The 15951-nt window shown below is 42.8% G+C and overlaps 1 protein-coding gene across 3 annotated transcripts in view; it reads right to left on the reverse strand.

Annotated features, from left to right (window-relative positions):
- Window positions 1–11936: 11936 nt before the first annotated feature.
- LOC311140455 (ubiquitin-conjugating enzyme E2 H) overlaps window positions 11937–15951 on the reverse strand; it is a 28635-nt gene continuing 24620 nt past the window's right edge. For all 3 annotated transcript variants that reach the window (XM_084175519.1, XM_084175520.1, XM_084175521.1), the window contains one exon: window positions 11937–15755. In XM_084175519.1, coding sequence (XP_084031645.1) covers window positions 15631–15755 — 125 coding nt within the window. In that variant the 3' untranslated portion in view covers window positions 11937–15630. The remainder of the gene's footprint in view (window positions 15756–15951) is intronic.

The following is a 15951-nucleotide window of genomic DNA, read 5'->3' on the forward strand; positions in this document are numbered from 1 at the left end:
TCATTTTAATTGAATCATATGATTTTTATAACTGTAGACTAGGCCTAGCTGTGCTGCATTTTCAGATATTAAGCAATAGGCCTGTGATACAGAGAAAATGGCTGCATCTTCCCAGCCCCCACTCAAGGATTAGGTTTAGTCGGCTGGAATACTGTTGAGCCTGCAGTTCTTGGGTTAAATTGACGTAGGAGGATCAAATGACCGCGTCCAGATGGCCAATAATTATCAAGAAGAACTAAAAAGCTGCATTCCATATGAACAGGCTGTCACAATGCGGTATAGGTCTGTCCATATTGCCCATCCTTTTAAGGCTGACAATAGGTCTACACAATTTCAGTCTACCAATATGTTGTATTGTCATTTACCGAAGAGTTGAGATAATTGCCAAATAAATCACCATGCGCTTGTTGGATGCATGTAGGCCTAAAGTGAAATGTTGCCAATTGTCCGCGGACGACAACCCCTTTCTGCTACACTATTATTTCAGCACAATCATGATCTTATACAACCTGAAGAGTGAGGACCATGACGTCCAGAGAGTCCACGCAGTTGACAGTCAACTCTCCGGCGAAGACGATTTGGCCATAACGCATCGTCCATAACGCACAAACCGGTGAACCGACGGCCAGGCCGTGCGCTTTTACGCAGCTGAGCGCCTCACCACTAGGCCAAGGTCGCTCTACTAGGCTAAACTAGGTATGGCATTCTTGAGCTTTGGATGTCTAATATATGCAGGTGAATTCTACCCATACTCCTCTCCGAGAGCTAACCAGAGTCCATTTACCTGCTGTTGATAATTGAACAGGTACCGCAGTGGGAAAGACGACCTAATATTTGGAAGTAATCCAAACGGCATCAGTAGCCCTATATTGCGGATCTGGTTACCCCCCTTTCAAAAAGAATAGCGACAGTGAAATCTATCCTTGATGACACATTGTCGTAGTAGTCAGCGGTGAACCTGAGCGCGGTCTAAACCTCTCCAAGCCGCATACTTGGTTTCCACCTGGAAAAGTGGAAATTCGAGCTGCGAATCATCTGTGCAAGAGGCACAGTATAGAAGAAGAGTAGCCCAATTAATATTTAAAATACTAATTTCACTCTGCCCCACCGTGCCATGCCATTCCAGATGACGTTTTGGGTTCAGCCTACTCTCCTACCTGCCCGGAAAGGTATCGGATGTAACGCCGCTCGTGTGGCATGGCGTCTCCTTTTCAGGGTTTAGGCTATGCGATAACGGCCCACTGAAATAATAATGCAGCCCCGAACATGTAAACTTGTTAATGATGGACATCAGTTTTTTGATGATCAGTCGGGGTCTGAAGTTGATGCCTCGAGCAAATTGGTGTTACAATCTGCTCTTTGTTCATCTCACCTTCCACTTTAGGGACAAGTGATGTGAAATGTTCATAGATCACATATTCTCCTTGGTAGACCTTCAGTAATAAGAATAATCAAATAAATAACATTATCCTGGAGAATAAAGTAGGCTTATAGGCCTTTACGCAAACCACTGGGCACAGACTTCAATTCAACGTCTATTCCACGTTGGTTCAACATAATTCCATTGAAATTACGTGGAAACAACGTTGATTCAACCAGCGTGTGCCCAGTGTGATGGACCAATGGGCTACAGAGCTTACTCTGAAGCCAATGTGACCATGCAAAATAAAAGATGGAGATGGAGAGATATCCATATTTGGTGTGAAAATAAATTTGTGTACCTTCTCATGGTTTTGTTAAAACCATTTAGATAACCTTGACTGAAATTGTTGGCAGCAAAGGACTTTAATTGTTCTGTTCATGCATAGGCCTCTATATAAATGGACGAAAATCTAAATTCACTATATATACAAAAGTATTTGGACACCCCTTCAAATTTGTAGATTCGGCTATTTCAGCCACACCCTTTGCTGACAGGTGTATAAAATCGAGCACACAGCCATGCAATCTCCATAGACAAACATTGGCAGTCTTACTGAAGAGCTCAGTGACTTTCAACGTGGCACCATCATAGGATGGCACTTTTCCAACAAGTCAGTTAGTCAAATTTCTGCCCTGCTAGAGCTGTCCCGGTCAACTGTAAGTGCTGTTATTGTGAAGTGGAAACGTCTAGGAGCAACAACGGCTCAGCCACAAAGTGAGTGGCCACACAAGCTCACAGAACGGGACCTCGGTGTGCTGAAGCACGTAGCGCATAAAACTCGTCTGTCCTCGGTTGCAACACTCACTACCGAGTTCCAAACTGCCTCTGGAAGCAACATTAGCACAAGAACTGTTCATCGGGAGCGTCATGAAATGGGTTTCCATGGCCGAGCAGCCACACACAAGCCTAAGATCATCATACGCAATGCCAAGCGTCCAAGCGTCGGCTGGAGTGGTGTCAAGCTCGCCACCATTGGACTCTGGAGCAGTGGAAACATGTTCTCTGGATTGATGAATCATGCTTCACCATCTGGCAGTCCGATAGACAAATTTGGGTTTGGCGATGCCAGGAGAACGCTACCTGCCCGAATACATAGTGCCAACTGTAAAGTTTGGCGGAGGAGGAATAATGGTCTGGGGCTGTTTTTCATGGTTCGGGCTAGGCCCCTTAGTTCCAGTGAAGGGAAATCTTAACGCTACAGCATACAATGACATTCTAGACGATAATGTGCTTCCAACTTTGTGGCAACAGTTTGGGAAATGCCCAAATCAAGGTCCATACAGAAATGGTTTGTCGAGATCGGTGTGGAAGAACTTGACTGGCCTGCACAGAGCCCTGACCTCAACCCCATCGAAAACCTTTGGGATGAATTGGAACGCCGACTGCGAGCCAGATCTAATCGCCTAACATCAGTGCCTGACCTCACTAATGCTCTTGTTGCTGAATGGAAGCAAGTCCCCGCAGCAATATTCCAACATCTAGTGGAAAGCCTTCCCAGAAGAGTGGAGGCTGTTATAGCAGCAAATATTATGAATGCAGCAACTCCATATTAATGCCCATGATTTTGGAATGAGATGTTCGACGCACAGGTGTCCACATACTTTTGGTCATGTAGTGTATGTGAAATTGCACATTGATAGAAATATCACTATCCTAGATGATAAAAAGGAATAGTCTGATTTATTATGTTGTTCTTCTACAATCTATTCATTTAATGTTCCCGAGGCTATCATACAAAATTGATATAGCCTATAGACTATAGGCCTAGTATCAGTATGACACATAATCAGTTGGAAAATCCAATGAATTCAATATATTTGATAGGGGTAGGCTACATATTTTCTTTATATCACAGTGCATATTTTGTTTCATTTTGATATGATACAATGCCAGAATGTGAATAAATAAATGGCCATAATGTATGAATGAATGAAATATGAATAATACTTTTCTTAAATGAAAACGAATACAACCTCGACCTGAAATATATATTCTTATCAAATGTAAGAATATGCTCATTGGATGAAATATGTTTGTGCCAACAAATTCATTTGCTAGTTATTTCTGCCTGATTTCGCACGCAAATCTGATGCTGATAATCCACCCTTGTGTAGCGGATTAGGACGCATTAATCTTTTTGGGATGGAAAGGACACCATACAACACCATCACTCAAAAAAATATCAACCAGAAGTCAAAGTCAAAGTCTATTCATTGGCTTTAGGTTAGATAGTTGATCATATATTGAGTTGTTTAGAAGGCTGGATATTTGGTGCAGGCTATGGCTACATGCGATTGTTAATAAATACAATGAAATAGGCTACACCAAATTCATTACATTATATGAAATTAAAATATTCATTTAAAATGATAGCCCATATTTAATATGATAGCCTACTCTTTAGGGTCCATTCACACACGATGCAATTATTGAAATAATATAAGATTAGAATAATGGAGTATCCACATACAACTATGGGGGTATCATTGTCAATACATATTTCGAATATATATATATATATATATATATATATATATATATGTAAAGCACGTCACACTGCTTGCTTACCGAGGACCACTTCCTTCTGACCATACTAGTGGGTATTGTTTTTTTCTTTTTTGCCTGAATCGAAAATGATGGTGATGATGCAATAGTGCTGCAGAATATCGCGCTACCGTTGGGCATTAGCGGCACTCTTGAGAGTCTCTGATAATTTGAACAACATACACTTGAAGGGAAACTCGAAATCAAATCATGAGGACTTTATCAACACCAATAGTGTTTTAGATATGATTTCAATTTTCCATCCAAGTGGTCTTTAGTAAATACATATATATATATATATATAGCTTGAGGTTGTAAGGTGTGTGTGTGTGTGTGTGTGTGTGTGTACAGGGGCTTGCGAAAGTATTCACCCCCCTTGGCATTTTTCCTATTTTGTTGCCTTACAACCTGGAATTAAAATGGATTTTTGGGGGGGTTGTATCATTTGATTTACACAACATGCCTACCACTTTGAAGATGCTAAATATTTTTTATTGTGAAACAAACAAGAAATAAGACAAAAAAACATAAAACTTGAGTGTGCATAACTATTCACCCCCCCCAAAAAAGTAAATACTTTGTAGAGCCACCTTTTGCAGCAAATACAGCTGCAAGTCTCTTGGGGTATCTATAAGCTTGGCACATCTAGCCACTGGGATTTTTGCCCATTCTTCAAGGCAAAACTGCTCCAGCTCCTTCAAGTTGGATGGGTTCCGCTGGTGTACAGACATTTACATTTACATTTTAGTCATTTAGCAGACGCTCTTATCCAGAGCAATCTTTAAGTCATACCACAGATTCTCAATTGGACTGAGGTCTGGCCTTTGAGTAAGCCATTCCAAGACATTTAAATGTTTCCCCTTAAACCACTCAAGTGTTGCTTTAGCAGTATGCTTAGGGTCATTGTCCTGCTGGAAGGTGAACCTCCATCCCAGTCTCAAATCTCTGGAGGACTGAAACAGGTTTTTCTCAAGAATTTCCCTTTATTTAGCGCCATCCATCATTCCTTCAATTCTGACCAGTTTCCCCAGTCCCTGCCGATGAAAAACATCCCCACAGCATGATGCTGCCACCCCCATGCTTCACTGTGGGGATGGTGTTCTCGGGGTGATGAGAGGTGTTGGGTTTGCACCAGACATAGCGTTTTCCTTGATGGCCAAAAAGCTCAATAATAGTCTCATCTGACCAGAGTACCTTCTTCCATATGTTTGGGGAGTCTCCCACATGCCTTTTGGCAAACACCAAACGTGTTTGCTTATTTTCTTCTTTAAGCAATGGCTTTTTTCTGGCCACTCTTCCGTAAAGCCCAGCTCTGTGGAGTGTACGGCTTAAAGTGGTCCTATGGACAGATACTCCAATCTCCGCTGTGGAGCTTTGCAGCTCCTTCAGGGTTATCTTTGGTTGCCTCTCTGATGAATGCCCTCCTTGCCTGGTCCTTGAGTTTTGGTGGGCGGCCCTCCCTTGGCAGGTTTATTGTGGTGCCATATTCTTTCCATTTTTTATCATGGATTTAATGGTGCTCCGTGGGATGTTCAAAGTTTCGGATATTTTGTAATAACCCAACCCTGATCTGCACTTCTCCACAACTTTGTCCCTGACCTGTTTGGAGAGCTCCTTGGTCTTCATGGTGCTGCTTGCTTGGTGGTGCCCCTTGCTTAGTGGTGTTGCAGACTCTGGGACCTTTCAGAACAGGTGTATATATACTGAGCTCATGTGACAGATCATGTGACACTTAGATTGCACACAGGTGGACTTTATTTAACTAATTATGTGACTTCTGAAGGTAATTGGTTGCACCAGATCTTATTTAGGGGCTTCATAGCAAAGGGGGTGAATACATATGCACACACCATTTTTCCGTTATTTATTTTTCAGAATTTTCTGAAACAAGTAATTTTTTTCATTTCACTTAACCAATTTGGACTCTTTTGTGTATGCCCATTACATGAAATCCAAATAAAAATCCATTTAAATTACAGGTTGTAATGCAACAAAATAGGAAAAACGCCAAGGGGGATGAATACTTTTGCAAGGTACTGTACCTGCATATGTGTCCTGGGAGGCCTTTTTCATCAGTAGGTCATCCATTAATAAAGACCTGGGATCAATGTGCAATAGGCCTTCACTGTGCCCCTGAAACTGAGCTGGAAACCTGAGAGAGTCTGCTGCCTGCCTGCCTGCCACCCAGCCAGAGAAACCCTGCCATCTTGCATGGTGTTACATTCACCCATGGGGATGTCATTTCATCCACCTGGGTTCGGTACCCAATCCCCTGACTGCCAGGCTCAGATGAGAGAGGGAAAAGCCATCTTGTAGTTGTACTTCATCACTAGTAGGCCTAAGCCTAGAGTTAACTAGTTTCCAACCTCTGCGCTTTTGCGCAATAGCCTGGGGAGTAGGTTATTCTTAAACAAGCATGTATTTGAACCCAGGTCTGCTGTGGAATGCTGATTGGGTGAATTCCATTAAAATTATATTCAATGGATATGGACATAGATGGAGTAGCCTGAACTGAACTGTTGTTTTCAATTAAAATTGTCAAAAAGGGAAAAAAATTGCTTCTTAGTAAAGAGCAATTTCTCAAGCAAGAATTTTGCTAGGACTGCCTGGGAGTGGTCTGAGTAGGGAGGGTAAAACTGAAAATTAGCTGTTATTGGCAGAGGTTTGCAACTCTCTTTCTTATTGGTCTCTTAACTAATTTACCGCCTGGTGATGTCACCAGGCAGGCCAAAACTCCATCCCACCAAAACAGGCTGAAATTTCGGGTGTTCTTTTCAAACAGCTCTTACACTAAAAGGGCATTCACATCATGTTCACAATTTCACAGTATTATTTCAACCTCATAGTGTGGAAATATATCAAACACTGTCAAATCACCTGTTTGACTGCACTGGGCCTTTAACCATCAGTGGGGGACATGCTAAACTGACCCAAAATCAGCATATATGGGAAACTTAATCCTGCTCCGTCATAAACAGAGGGGGAGAGAGCATCTGGGTGGTGACCATACCTCAATCCCACTTCGGCATTCTGGGACAGTAGGATTGTGAATCCACACCCCTGTACCAGCATCCTGCATTAAGCCCACAGAGAGCCCCACCCCTGTACCAGCATCCTGCATTAAGCCCACAGAGAGCCCCACCCCTGTACCAGCATCCTGCATTAAGCCCACAGAGAGCCCACCCCCAAGCAGTGCAGGAGATGTGTGCAAGAATTGTTTATGGAGTTAGATTTCTCCCAATCTCACATTTCTGTAGGTTTCATTCAGTTTGGATGCTTTTAGATTGACACAGCGTGTTATGTAATGAAATTCTGTAACAACATTATACCATGGTTACTGTGTTTTTCATTTATTTAACATTTATATATACAGTTTAGTCTCACTGAGAAAAAATATATTTCTCAAGAGAGACCTGTTTGAGATGGCAGCAGTCACTGATGACTGTCAGTAGCTCAAAAGATACAAACTGATGACTGTGTGTAGCTCTTGGGTTAAAACATGTATACACAAAGGAAGGCTGCAGTCCTGCAGTACTTGTCAGTGTGTATCTTTACTCTCAGTGTACAGCTAATGGGTCCACAGGTCATGAGGGCATCATTCGACTAGCCTACAGTAGTCAAACCAAGAGCAGTCTGCTGTGGAGCAGCAGGGGAATTGTGATGGTTTATAAAAGCGCCAGAGGCACGGCCCACGGGTCACCTGACCAACCGAATGTCAGTATGAGGTTGTGCACTACGTCATGCAGCCAGGCCAGGGCGGCGCAGCTCTCTTGACCAACGCACTGCGGATAAAGCAGAAGCTCTAAATATTTCATTGAGGAGCTCAGGTTTCTGGACTCTTGGAGGTCAGGCCTGTGGAAAGACAGCCTCTTCCTCCTCCGCCCATCCTCCACGGCTACATGGAAAAGGCAGGAGGGTGGAGGGAGTCGTGTGGAGGCTGGTGTTCTTCCTCTCTGTGTAGGGTCCTGCTGTGGCCCGGTACTATGTGTTTCAATTTCCACCTCCGAAGACCAAAGTGCTTGTGACTTTGGGTGACGACCAGATGCATATCATGTTCATTTGTCCATTTAAAAAGTGTCTCCCCAAGAATATTAGGTACATGGCTCCCCTGATTGCAACAATTAAATAAACCAACAACTACTGTAGACAGTATAACAGTGGTGGTCCTATAGAACCCATGTCTATGTTGGGACCTATTGACAGTAACACATGTCTGTGTTGGGGCCTATTGACAGTAACACATGTCCATCACTGATATTCCTCCCAGTGTCCATGTCCCTTGAGGGGAGAGCCCTGAACAGGCTGGGGCTTCTGGGCTAGGACAGGCTGGGGCTTGTGGGCTAGGACAGACTGGGGCTTCTGGGCTAGGACAGGCTGGGGCTTGTGGGCTAGGACAGACTGGGGCTTGTGAGCTAGGACAGGCTGGGGCTTGTGGGCTAGGACAGACTGGGGCTTGTGAGCTAGGACAGACTGGGGCTTGTGAGCTAGGACAGACTGGGGCTTGTGGGCTAGGACAGGCTGGGGCTTGTGGGCTAGGACAGACTGGGGCTTCTGGGCTAGGACAGGCTGGGGCCATGTTCACAGAGGGAGAACGATGGAGGTGGGTGAGGGAATGAGAGGTTTAGAGAGGGAGGCAGAGACAGACAGAACAATAGAGAACAATAGAGAACAACAGGGAGAGAGAGAGGGAGTGAAACAGCGAGGTAGAGAGAGAGAGAAACAGTGAGGTAGAGGGAGAGAGAAACAGTGAGGTAGAGGGAGAGAGAAACAGCGAGGCAGATAGAGAGTGAGGGATGAAACAGCGAGGTAGAGAGAGAGAGAGAGAGAGAAACAGCGAGATAGATAGATAGATAGAGAGGGAGGAAATGAAACAGTGAGGTAGAGAGAGAGAGTGAGGGATTGAATTGAAACAGGGAGGTAGAGAGAGAGAGAGAGAGAGAGAGAGAGAGAGAGAGAGAGAGAGAGAGACAGAGAGACAGAGAGACAGAGAGAGAGAGAGAGAGAGAGAGAGAGAGAGAGAGAGAGAGAGAGAGAGAGAGAGAGAGAGAGAGAGAGAGAGAGAGAGAGAGAGAGAGAGAGAGAGAGAGAGAGGGAGTGAAACAGCGAGATAGATAAATAAAAAGTATATCAGTTTAATTTAAGGACCAAAGGATTGACAGCCGTCCCATATAGATTGCAAAATAGTTGGGAAGAGATTTTTGACGTACCGATCCCATGGCGTAGTGTTTATGAACTGAGATGCAAAACGACACCGGATTCAAAAATTAGAATCTTTCAATTTAAATTATTATATAAAATTATTGCTACCAATACAATGTTATTTATATGGGGGATACAATCTTCCCAGCTCTGCAGATTTTGCTGCGAAGAGACAGAATCATTAGATCATTTGTTTTGGTTCTGTCCATTTGTAGCTTGTTTTTGGACACAGGTCCAGGAATGGCTAAAGGATTGCAATATTTACCTGGAGCTAACCTTGCAGATAGCATTACTGGGTGATCTGAAAAGTCATAGTCAATCGATCAATAATATAATAATACTTTTAGCAAAAATGTTTATTTTTAATTCACAATCTGTAGAAGCAATGAGAATAGAAAGGTTCAGAACTTTTGTAAAACATCACAGTACGGTTGAAATATATATGGCAAATAGAAATCCTATATGGATGGTGTTAAGAGATAGATGGGAGGTATTGAATAGAGTTGAAGGATGGGACTAATAACAAATAACAACAAATAATAACAAAGATAGCTAATAATGTAAGCATACTGTGTCCATAATAAGTATATAGGTTGTATGTTGGGAGCTTTTGGGAAAGAGCACAGTTAGAAAGATATGGCATATAGAAGCAAACCGGATGGACATCATGAAAATGATCGGAGAGGTTGAGAGTAGAAGAAGTTCAGGAGCAAAAAATAAAATAAAATATATAATAGAATTATTGTAAAATTAACTGTGTCCATAAGGTGTAGATAGTAAGTATAGACCGGAAGTAGAGGCCTGGGCATTGTTGTTCACTAATTTACTCCAAGTAGGGAAAGGATGGTGGGGTTGAAAAGTAATAAAAGGGAGTATATATATAAAAAAACATGGGTGATTGGAAGTGATGCAGACAATTACATTGATAGAAGATACAATCTATCTGCAATATTAAGCTGATCCATCCCACCCCAAAAAAAACAAAAAAAAAAACAACAGCGAGGTAGCGAGAGAGAGAGAGGATGGGGTGAAACAGTGAGGTAGCGAGAGAGAGAGAGTGAAGGAGTGAAACAGTGAGGTAGTGAGAGAGTGAGGGAGTGATAGAGAGAGAGAGTGAAGGAGTGAAACAGTGAGGTAGCGAGAGAGGGTGAGGGAGTGAAACAGTGAGGTAGAGAGAGAGAGTGAGGGAAGGAAAGAGTGAGGTAGTGAGAGAGCGCGAGTGAAACAGTGAGGTAGCGAGAGAGAGAGAAACAGCGAGGTAGTGAGAGAGAGCGAGTGAGGGAGTGAAACAGTGAGGTAGAGAGAGAGAGAGAGAGAGTGAGGGAATGATGCACAGAGAGAAAGAGGGAGCTCTACCACTCCCTAGATCCTCTGTGTTCATGTCAGGTCCCTGTGAGTTGTAAGGGCTCCTTCCTCCCCATACAGATGATCAATATATAAAATAATAATAATAAAAAAAATCTAAAAAAATCAATGACAATATTTTAATTTTTATTTTATTAGTCAGAAGGAAACAACATATGACACGTTTTATTTCTGCTCCTCATGATTCCTGTGTTCACATGAAAGCGGACAGAGATAGACAACAGATTTCTATGTGAAGCTATATTTCGGGGTGGAAGAGATTAAAAATGCTTTATAGCACAGAGTTTAGGTACAGCAGTGATAAGGCAAGCAAAGGAGAGGGAAGCAGCGCCGTCCTCTGGGCTAATGTGGAACTGCAGATGCTTTGGGGCTCAAGTGGCATTACGGCAGCTACAAACTACCTATCCCTTCACACATACCGACCGTGCCTACCCGAACCATAGAGTGGTGGCTCAGATATATAATTTCACAATGGTGGCTGTGTAACCAGTTCACCTCAGTACAGCTTGGCTCAGTACTGGTATAAGAGGAGTAAGGTAGGTTAATTAACTCAACTCCCATGCCCAGCATGAACTCTTAGTTAGCCCTATCAGAGACACTATTCAATGGTCGCTTCGTTCTGAAAGGATCTGGTTTCTGTTAGCAATAAAGGCTGAAACGCTCTAGCCCTCATGAGTTTCTGCCATGTTGCTTACACCGATCCAGTTCCTTCATATCTTCGAGGGTCCACCAATAGCTGTTGTGGGTTCGTTTCCCACGGGGGGCCAGTATGAAAAATGTACGCACTCACTAACTGTAAGTCGCTCTGGATAAGAGCGTCTGCTAAAATGACTCAAATGTAAAATGTAGTTATCCACACTCCAAGCTGATACATATTCAATAACTTTAATGTGTGGCTCAAGTCATAGAGATCGATCAAGTTCTCTGCTCATTTTTGGTTGCAGTCACCTAGACCTGGTATACTAACCTGAATCTCAGGTTTCGCTGCACACCGGCTGTTTATGTGGAAGTTGGAACAGTGGACCACATTGTTAGGAGAGTTTGACACAAGTACATGTGGGAGAGTGGACTGTATTGAGAGGCTGCCATCTAGCGGTAATAAACAGTATGACAATCATTAAATGTGTAAGGCAGGGCTCTTCTAACTCTGGTTCATTACAGTTATCTAAAAACTCTACTTAGAATCAAGGCAGATCAACTCAATAACCCTTCATGAAGGGTCTAATAATTATCTAATCGAATTTTAAGCTGTAAACCAACTGCTGTGCATACGTATACACAGTTCAGTGCACTGTGAGGGGAAAAACTACTACTATACACAAAAACATATACTCTGGGAAGGAGTATTGGAAATACTGGGCTAGATGAGAAAATCCCCCAAACTGAAACACACTGACAAAGTATATACACAGTTAATGTTTTATTAAAAAAGAACTTATTACAGTTTATTTATACACAACTATTTAAGAGGTTATAATCCTGTAGATAGAGAGCAGTGGAGTTTGGTGGGAGGAGCTATAGAAGGATGGGCTCATTGGAATGGCTGGAATGGAATTAATGGAACACCATTCTATTCATTCCAATGAGCCTGTCCTCCTATAGCTCCTCCCAGCAGCCTCCTCTGATAGAGTGTTTGTCTTGTGACAAGCATGCCCACAACGCAAAGTAAAAGGAGGAGAGGAGAAAATGTAGAAGAGGGAGTGGTTGAGAGAGGGAGGAGGGAAGAGGAGTGAATCCACATAAGACCAATGACAGATTAAAAAACACCCTTTCAACTTTTTCAAGTAGAACACACTAGGTACAAATACAGAGTTCCTATAAAAAACCTAAAACAGCCATTTCCCATGCCATGTGCCCAACATCCCCTGTAGTGAAAGCAGTAGGACTGTGTCTGGGTGTGGTTCATTCCACTCTGGAGAAGCACAAAGACAGAACGTGAGGTGCACATGATGAATCGAGCCCCTCCACTCCACACCAGATGCATGCAAGACAAGTACACTACAGCCAACACAGGGGTCAGGGGTGATGCCACAAAACAGCACTAGGGGGCGCCGATGGAAGCCAGGCCTCTAGCTTCCCCTCTGATGTAATAGTCTGGATAGAAGCCACTAGCTAAGGCCTTCAGTACTGACTTCACTATGCACAAAGTGTGGTTGGGTGTGTGTGTGGGTGGAGGGGTGCTATGGCTATGTACCACTATCTCTTAGTAACACTCAAACCTTTACTACAGTAATTGCTTTGGCCCCCTCCCACCTCGATAATACTTTGAACATAGGTTGACTTTGGTCAGTGTTTAAAGTGTGTTGGGGAAAACTAGATCTCACATTGGGTCAGTGTTTAAAGTGTGTTGGGGGAAACTAGATCTCACATTGGGTCAGTGTTTAAAGTGTGTTGGGGGAAACTAGATCTCACATTGGGTCAGTGTTTAAAGTGTGTTGGGGGAAACTAGATCTCACATTGGTATGCCTATGGTCTTATGTATTTCAGAGAGGGAGGGGTTAAAAATTGAATCAAGCAGTAAAACTTTTTCACAATCTTTTCAAAAATAATTTAGAATCAAAGTTGCAACGGAAGCACACTCATGTTTATTGGATATTTTTGGATTGTAAGAGTCATTGAGTCCTCGACTTGAGAGTTAAAAACAAACAGAAAAACAAAGTTTATAAATAGTCCTCTCATCACGGAGTTAGATTGGGGAGAATAAAACGGAAGGGGTGAGAAAGAAACCAAAATGTTTACCATAGCAACAGACCACAGCTGAGTACATGTCATCTTTGTATTGCCCCGTTTTGTGGGAACATCGACACTTCTGCTTGAAAACCAAACCCATAGTTATAATGAGGACAACACAAGAGCACTCTTAAAAAATACCAAAATATCACATTTACTCCCCTATGCAAGTGTCCAAAAACAAAAAATGGGCTCCATTGCATTTCTCCACTTATTCTGATGGGATGTGTTTTTCTTACTTTTTCACTTTAGTACAATACTGCAGAAATGTGAAGAAAATAAAAAAAACGAAATCATAAAATCCAAACTGAATACTTAAAATAGAAAAAAAGAAAATTCAAGTTCTAATTCTCTTCAGCATTACACAATTTGGCTGAAGCATAAGTACATACACCTTTGTTTTAACAGTGGTGCCCGTAAATGATTTGATTAAAAAGGAGAAATAAAAGAGAAGGTTTCCATATAGAGTGAATAAATACAGGCAGCTCAGGAAATGGCAGAAGCCAACTACAAGGTACTCTGCTGCGTATCCTTGTGACATCTTTCAGTTTTTGCAGGCTCCATTTGGCCTGTGAGAAAACATGGGAACCCCAAAACACACGTCCCTGTCTTATACCAGGCAATGGGTTGGAATCCAATCTGTCTTTGACCAGAGAAGAGAGGTGATTATCCAGGAGCCTTGAACAGTCAAGCTTTTAGGGAACACTGACATTAAAAAGAAACAAAATGTGGGCTCCCATCCAAGCCCTATCCCAATGTGGCCTTCATCACATTGCGCAGTCTGATACTTTCATTGGGCCCTATGCTTTTGTTTTGCCCAGACTATCATACATTCAGTCTAGTTTCTCCATCAGTCAATTCATTGCCATTGTCTGGAATCACTCTCACGTTGATCTGTACATCTCTGAAGGGGACCAGCAGGTATAGATCCATGGAATATCTGATGTAAACCCCACAATTGACACTTTACCTCCAAACTTAAATCATCTATTGTTGTTGTTTTACTTATCAGACAATTGCCTGAAACAAGCTAACTCTGTAATATACCCATATATGTCTTTAGTTGAAGATACCGTCCAGCAAACGAACTATCCCTACACCAAGTCAAAAAAACACATATCATAGTTTAGCACGAGCAATAGGCAAAGTTGGTAAGTTCAACGATGTTAGCAAAAAAAAGACCTGCAGATATTCCATATAACATTGTGCTTTTTTTTTTTTTTTTTTACAAAAATGCTTCTTGTGATTTTTCCTATGCTCCTTTTATTTTGACAAAGAAACAGAGCTGAGGTGAGTATGTTGGGTCTCTGTGCTGTGGCCGGTGAGGTAAGGTCGGCCACTTCTATCTCACTTTCCAACACATCAGCGTTCAATCCCTCATTCTGGGCATTATTCACCCCTAACAAACTTCAGTGGATAGTTAATACCTATGGCGTTCCAGGAAGTGATGTACTTTTCTAAAGGGGTACAGGTAGTCTGACAGCCATACCAGCTTGGACAGGCTCAGAGAGATGTAAGCGCTTTGATTGACGCGCTGGCTGGGTTCATAAGGCTCTAATGAGAAAGGTGAAGTATCACTGTACAAGCAAGGTGCTGCACACACATACAAAACAACACAGGCAGCTCCTAACCCCAGCCAAAGGAAAAGCACAAATGACAGAAATGAACACGAGAAAAACATTGGTGATATACAAAATAGATATTGAAGCTGCAATTCCCCTCTTTCATATTACTTTAAAATACCCAATCACCTGTCTAGCAGGACAAGTCGACAGCCAACGACAGCAGGGTGATGTATCCAATGTATCCAATTCCAATCCAACTTTACCATTCAAACAAAAATAAAATCCAGACAGGTACGAATTCGGCTGAAGACCTGGACCATAATTGCCATGACCGTGACTATGACCTAACTCTCTCTAGTTCCTCTTCTTCAACACATTCATGAGATTAAGAGAAGGGAAGGGAAATCCCCCGGTGCCCCCCTCCCGCTGCCTATTCAGCCCAGCCCATAGAGCTAGTCTCCATTTTGTCCGGTCGTTGGTGCAGTGAGGGTAAGGACGAAGGTCAACGGTCAAAGGTGACTGCATGCGTTGGAGCTAAAACGCAGCTACCGGTGGAATGTGGGGACTGCTACCTCTACGTCCAACACACCTTTACAGGGATTGAAGGAGGAGAAAGCGACTGGGACATGGAGAAAACACAAAGCGGGTGGAGGTGTGTGTGATATACACAGAGGATTGATATCCATAAAAATCCTTGTTTTAGTAATAATAATAAAAAATCAACTTATATGAATATGATGTCTGCTTTCTCATGGTTAGGAAATCATACAGTCTGTGGTTTTAAAGGGGAGTCGTCTCCCATCACTACAACTCCATATCCTGGGCTTCGTCTTCAGAGAAATCCGACATGGAGCTTTCCGATGAGGAGTCGCCCTGGCCCTCCTCCTGCTCCTTGAGAGCCTCCTCGGTTGCATATTTCTGGATGTACTCTGTGGAGAGCAAGGCAGCAGGGTCATTAACACTCAACCTCATTGGCTATACTCTGTGGAGAGCAAGGCAGCAGGGTCAGTAAGACTCATCCTCATTGGCTAAGAGCTCTGAGCCAGGGAGCAGACACGGGCGCTTTAAAACAGGGAACAAAGCAACAGCCAGGAGTGACAGACAAGACACACACTTTAGTATATC

Source organism: Coregonus lavaretus (assembly GCF_964263955.1).
Source record: "Coregonus lavaretus genome assembly, chromosome: 13".
Taxonomy (NCBI): domain Eukaryota; kingdom Metazoa; phylum Chordata; class Actinopteri; order Salmoniformes; family Salmonidae; genus Coregonus; species Coregonus lavaretus.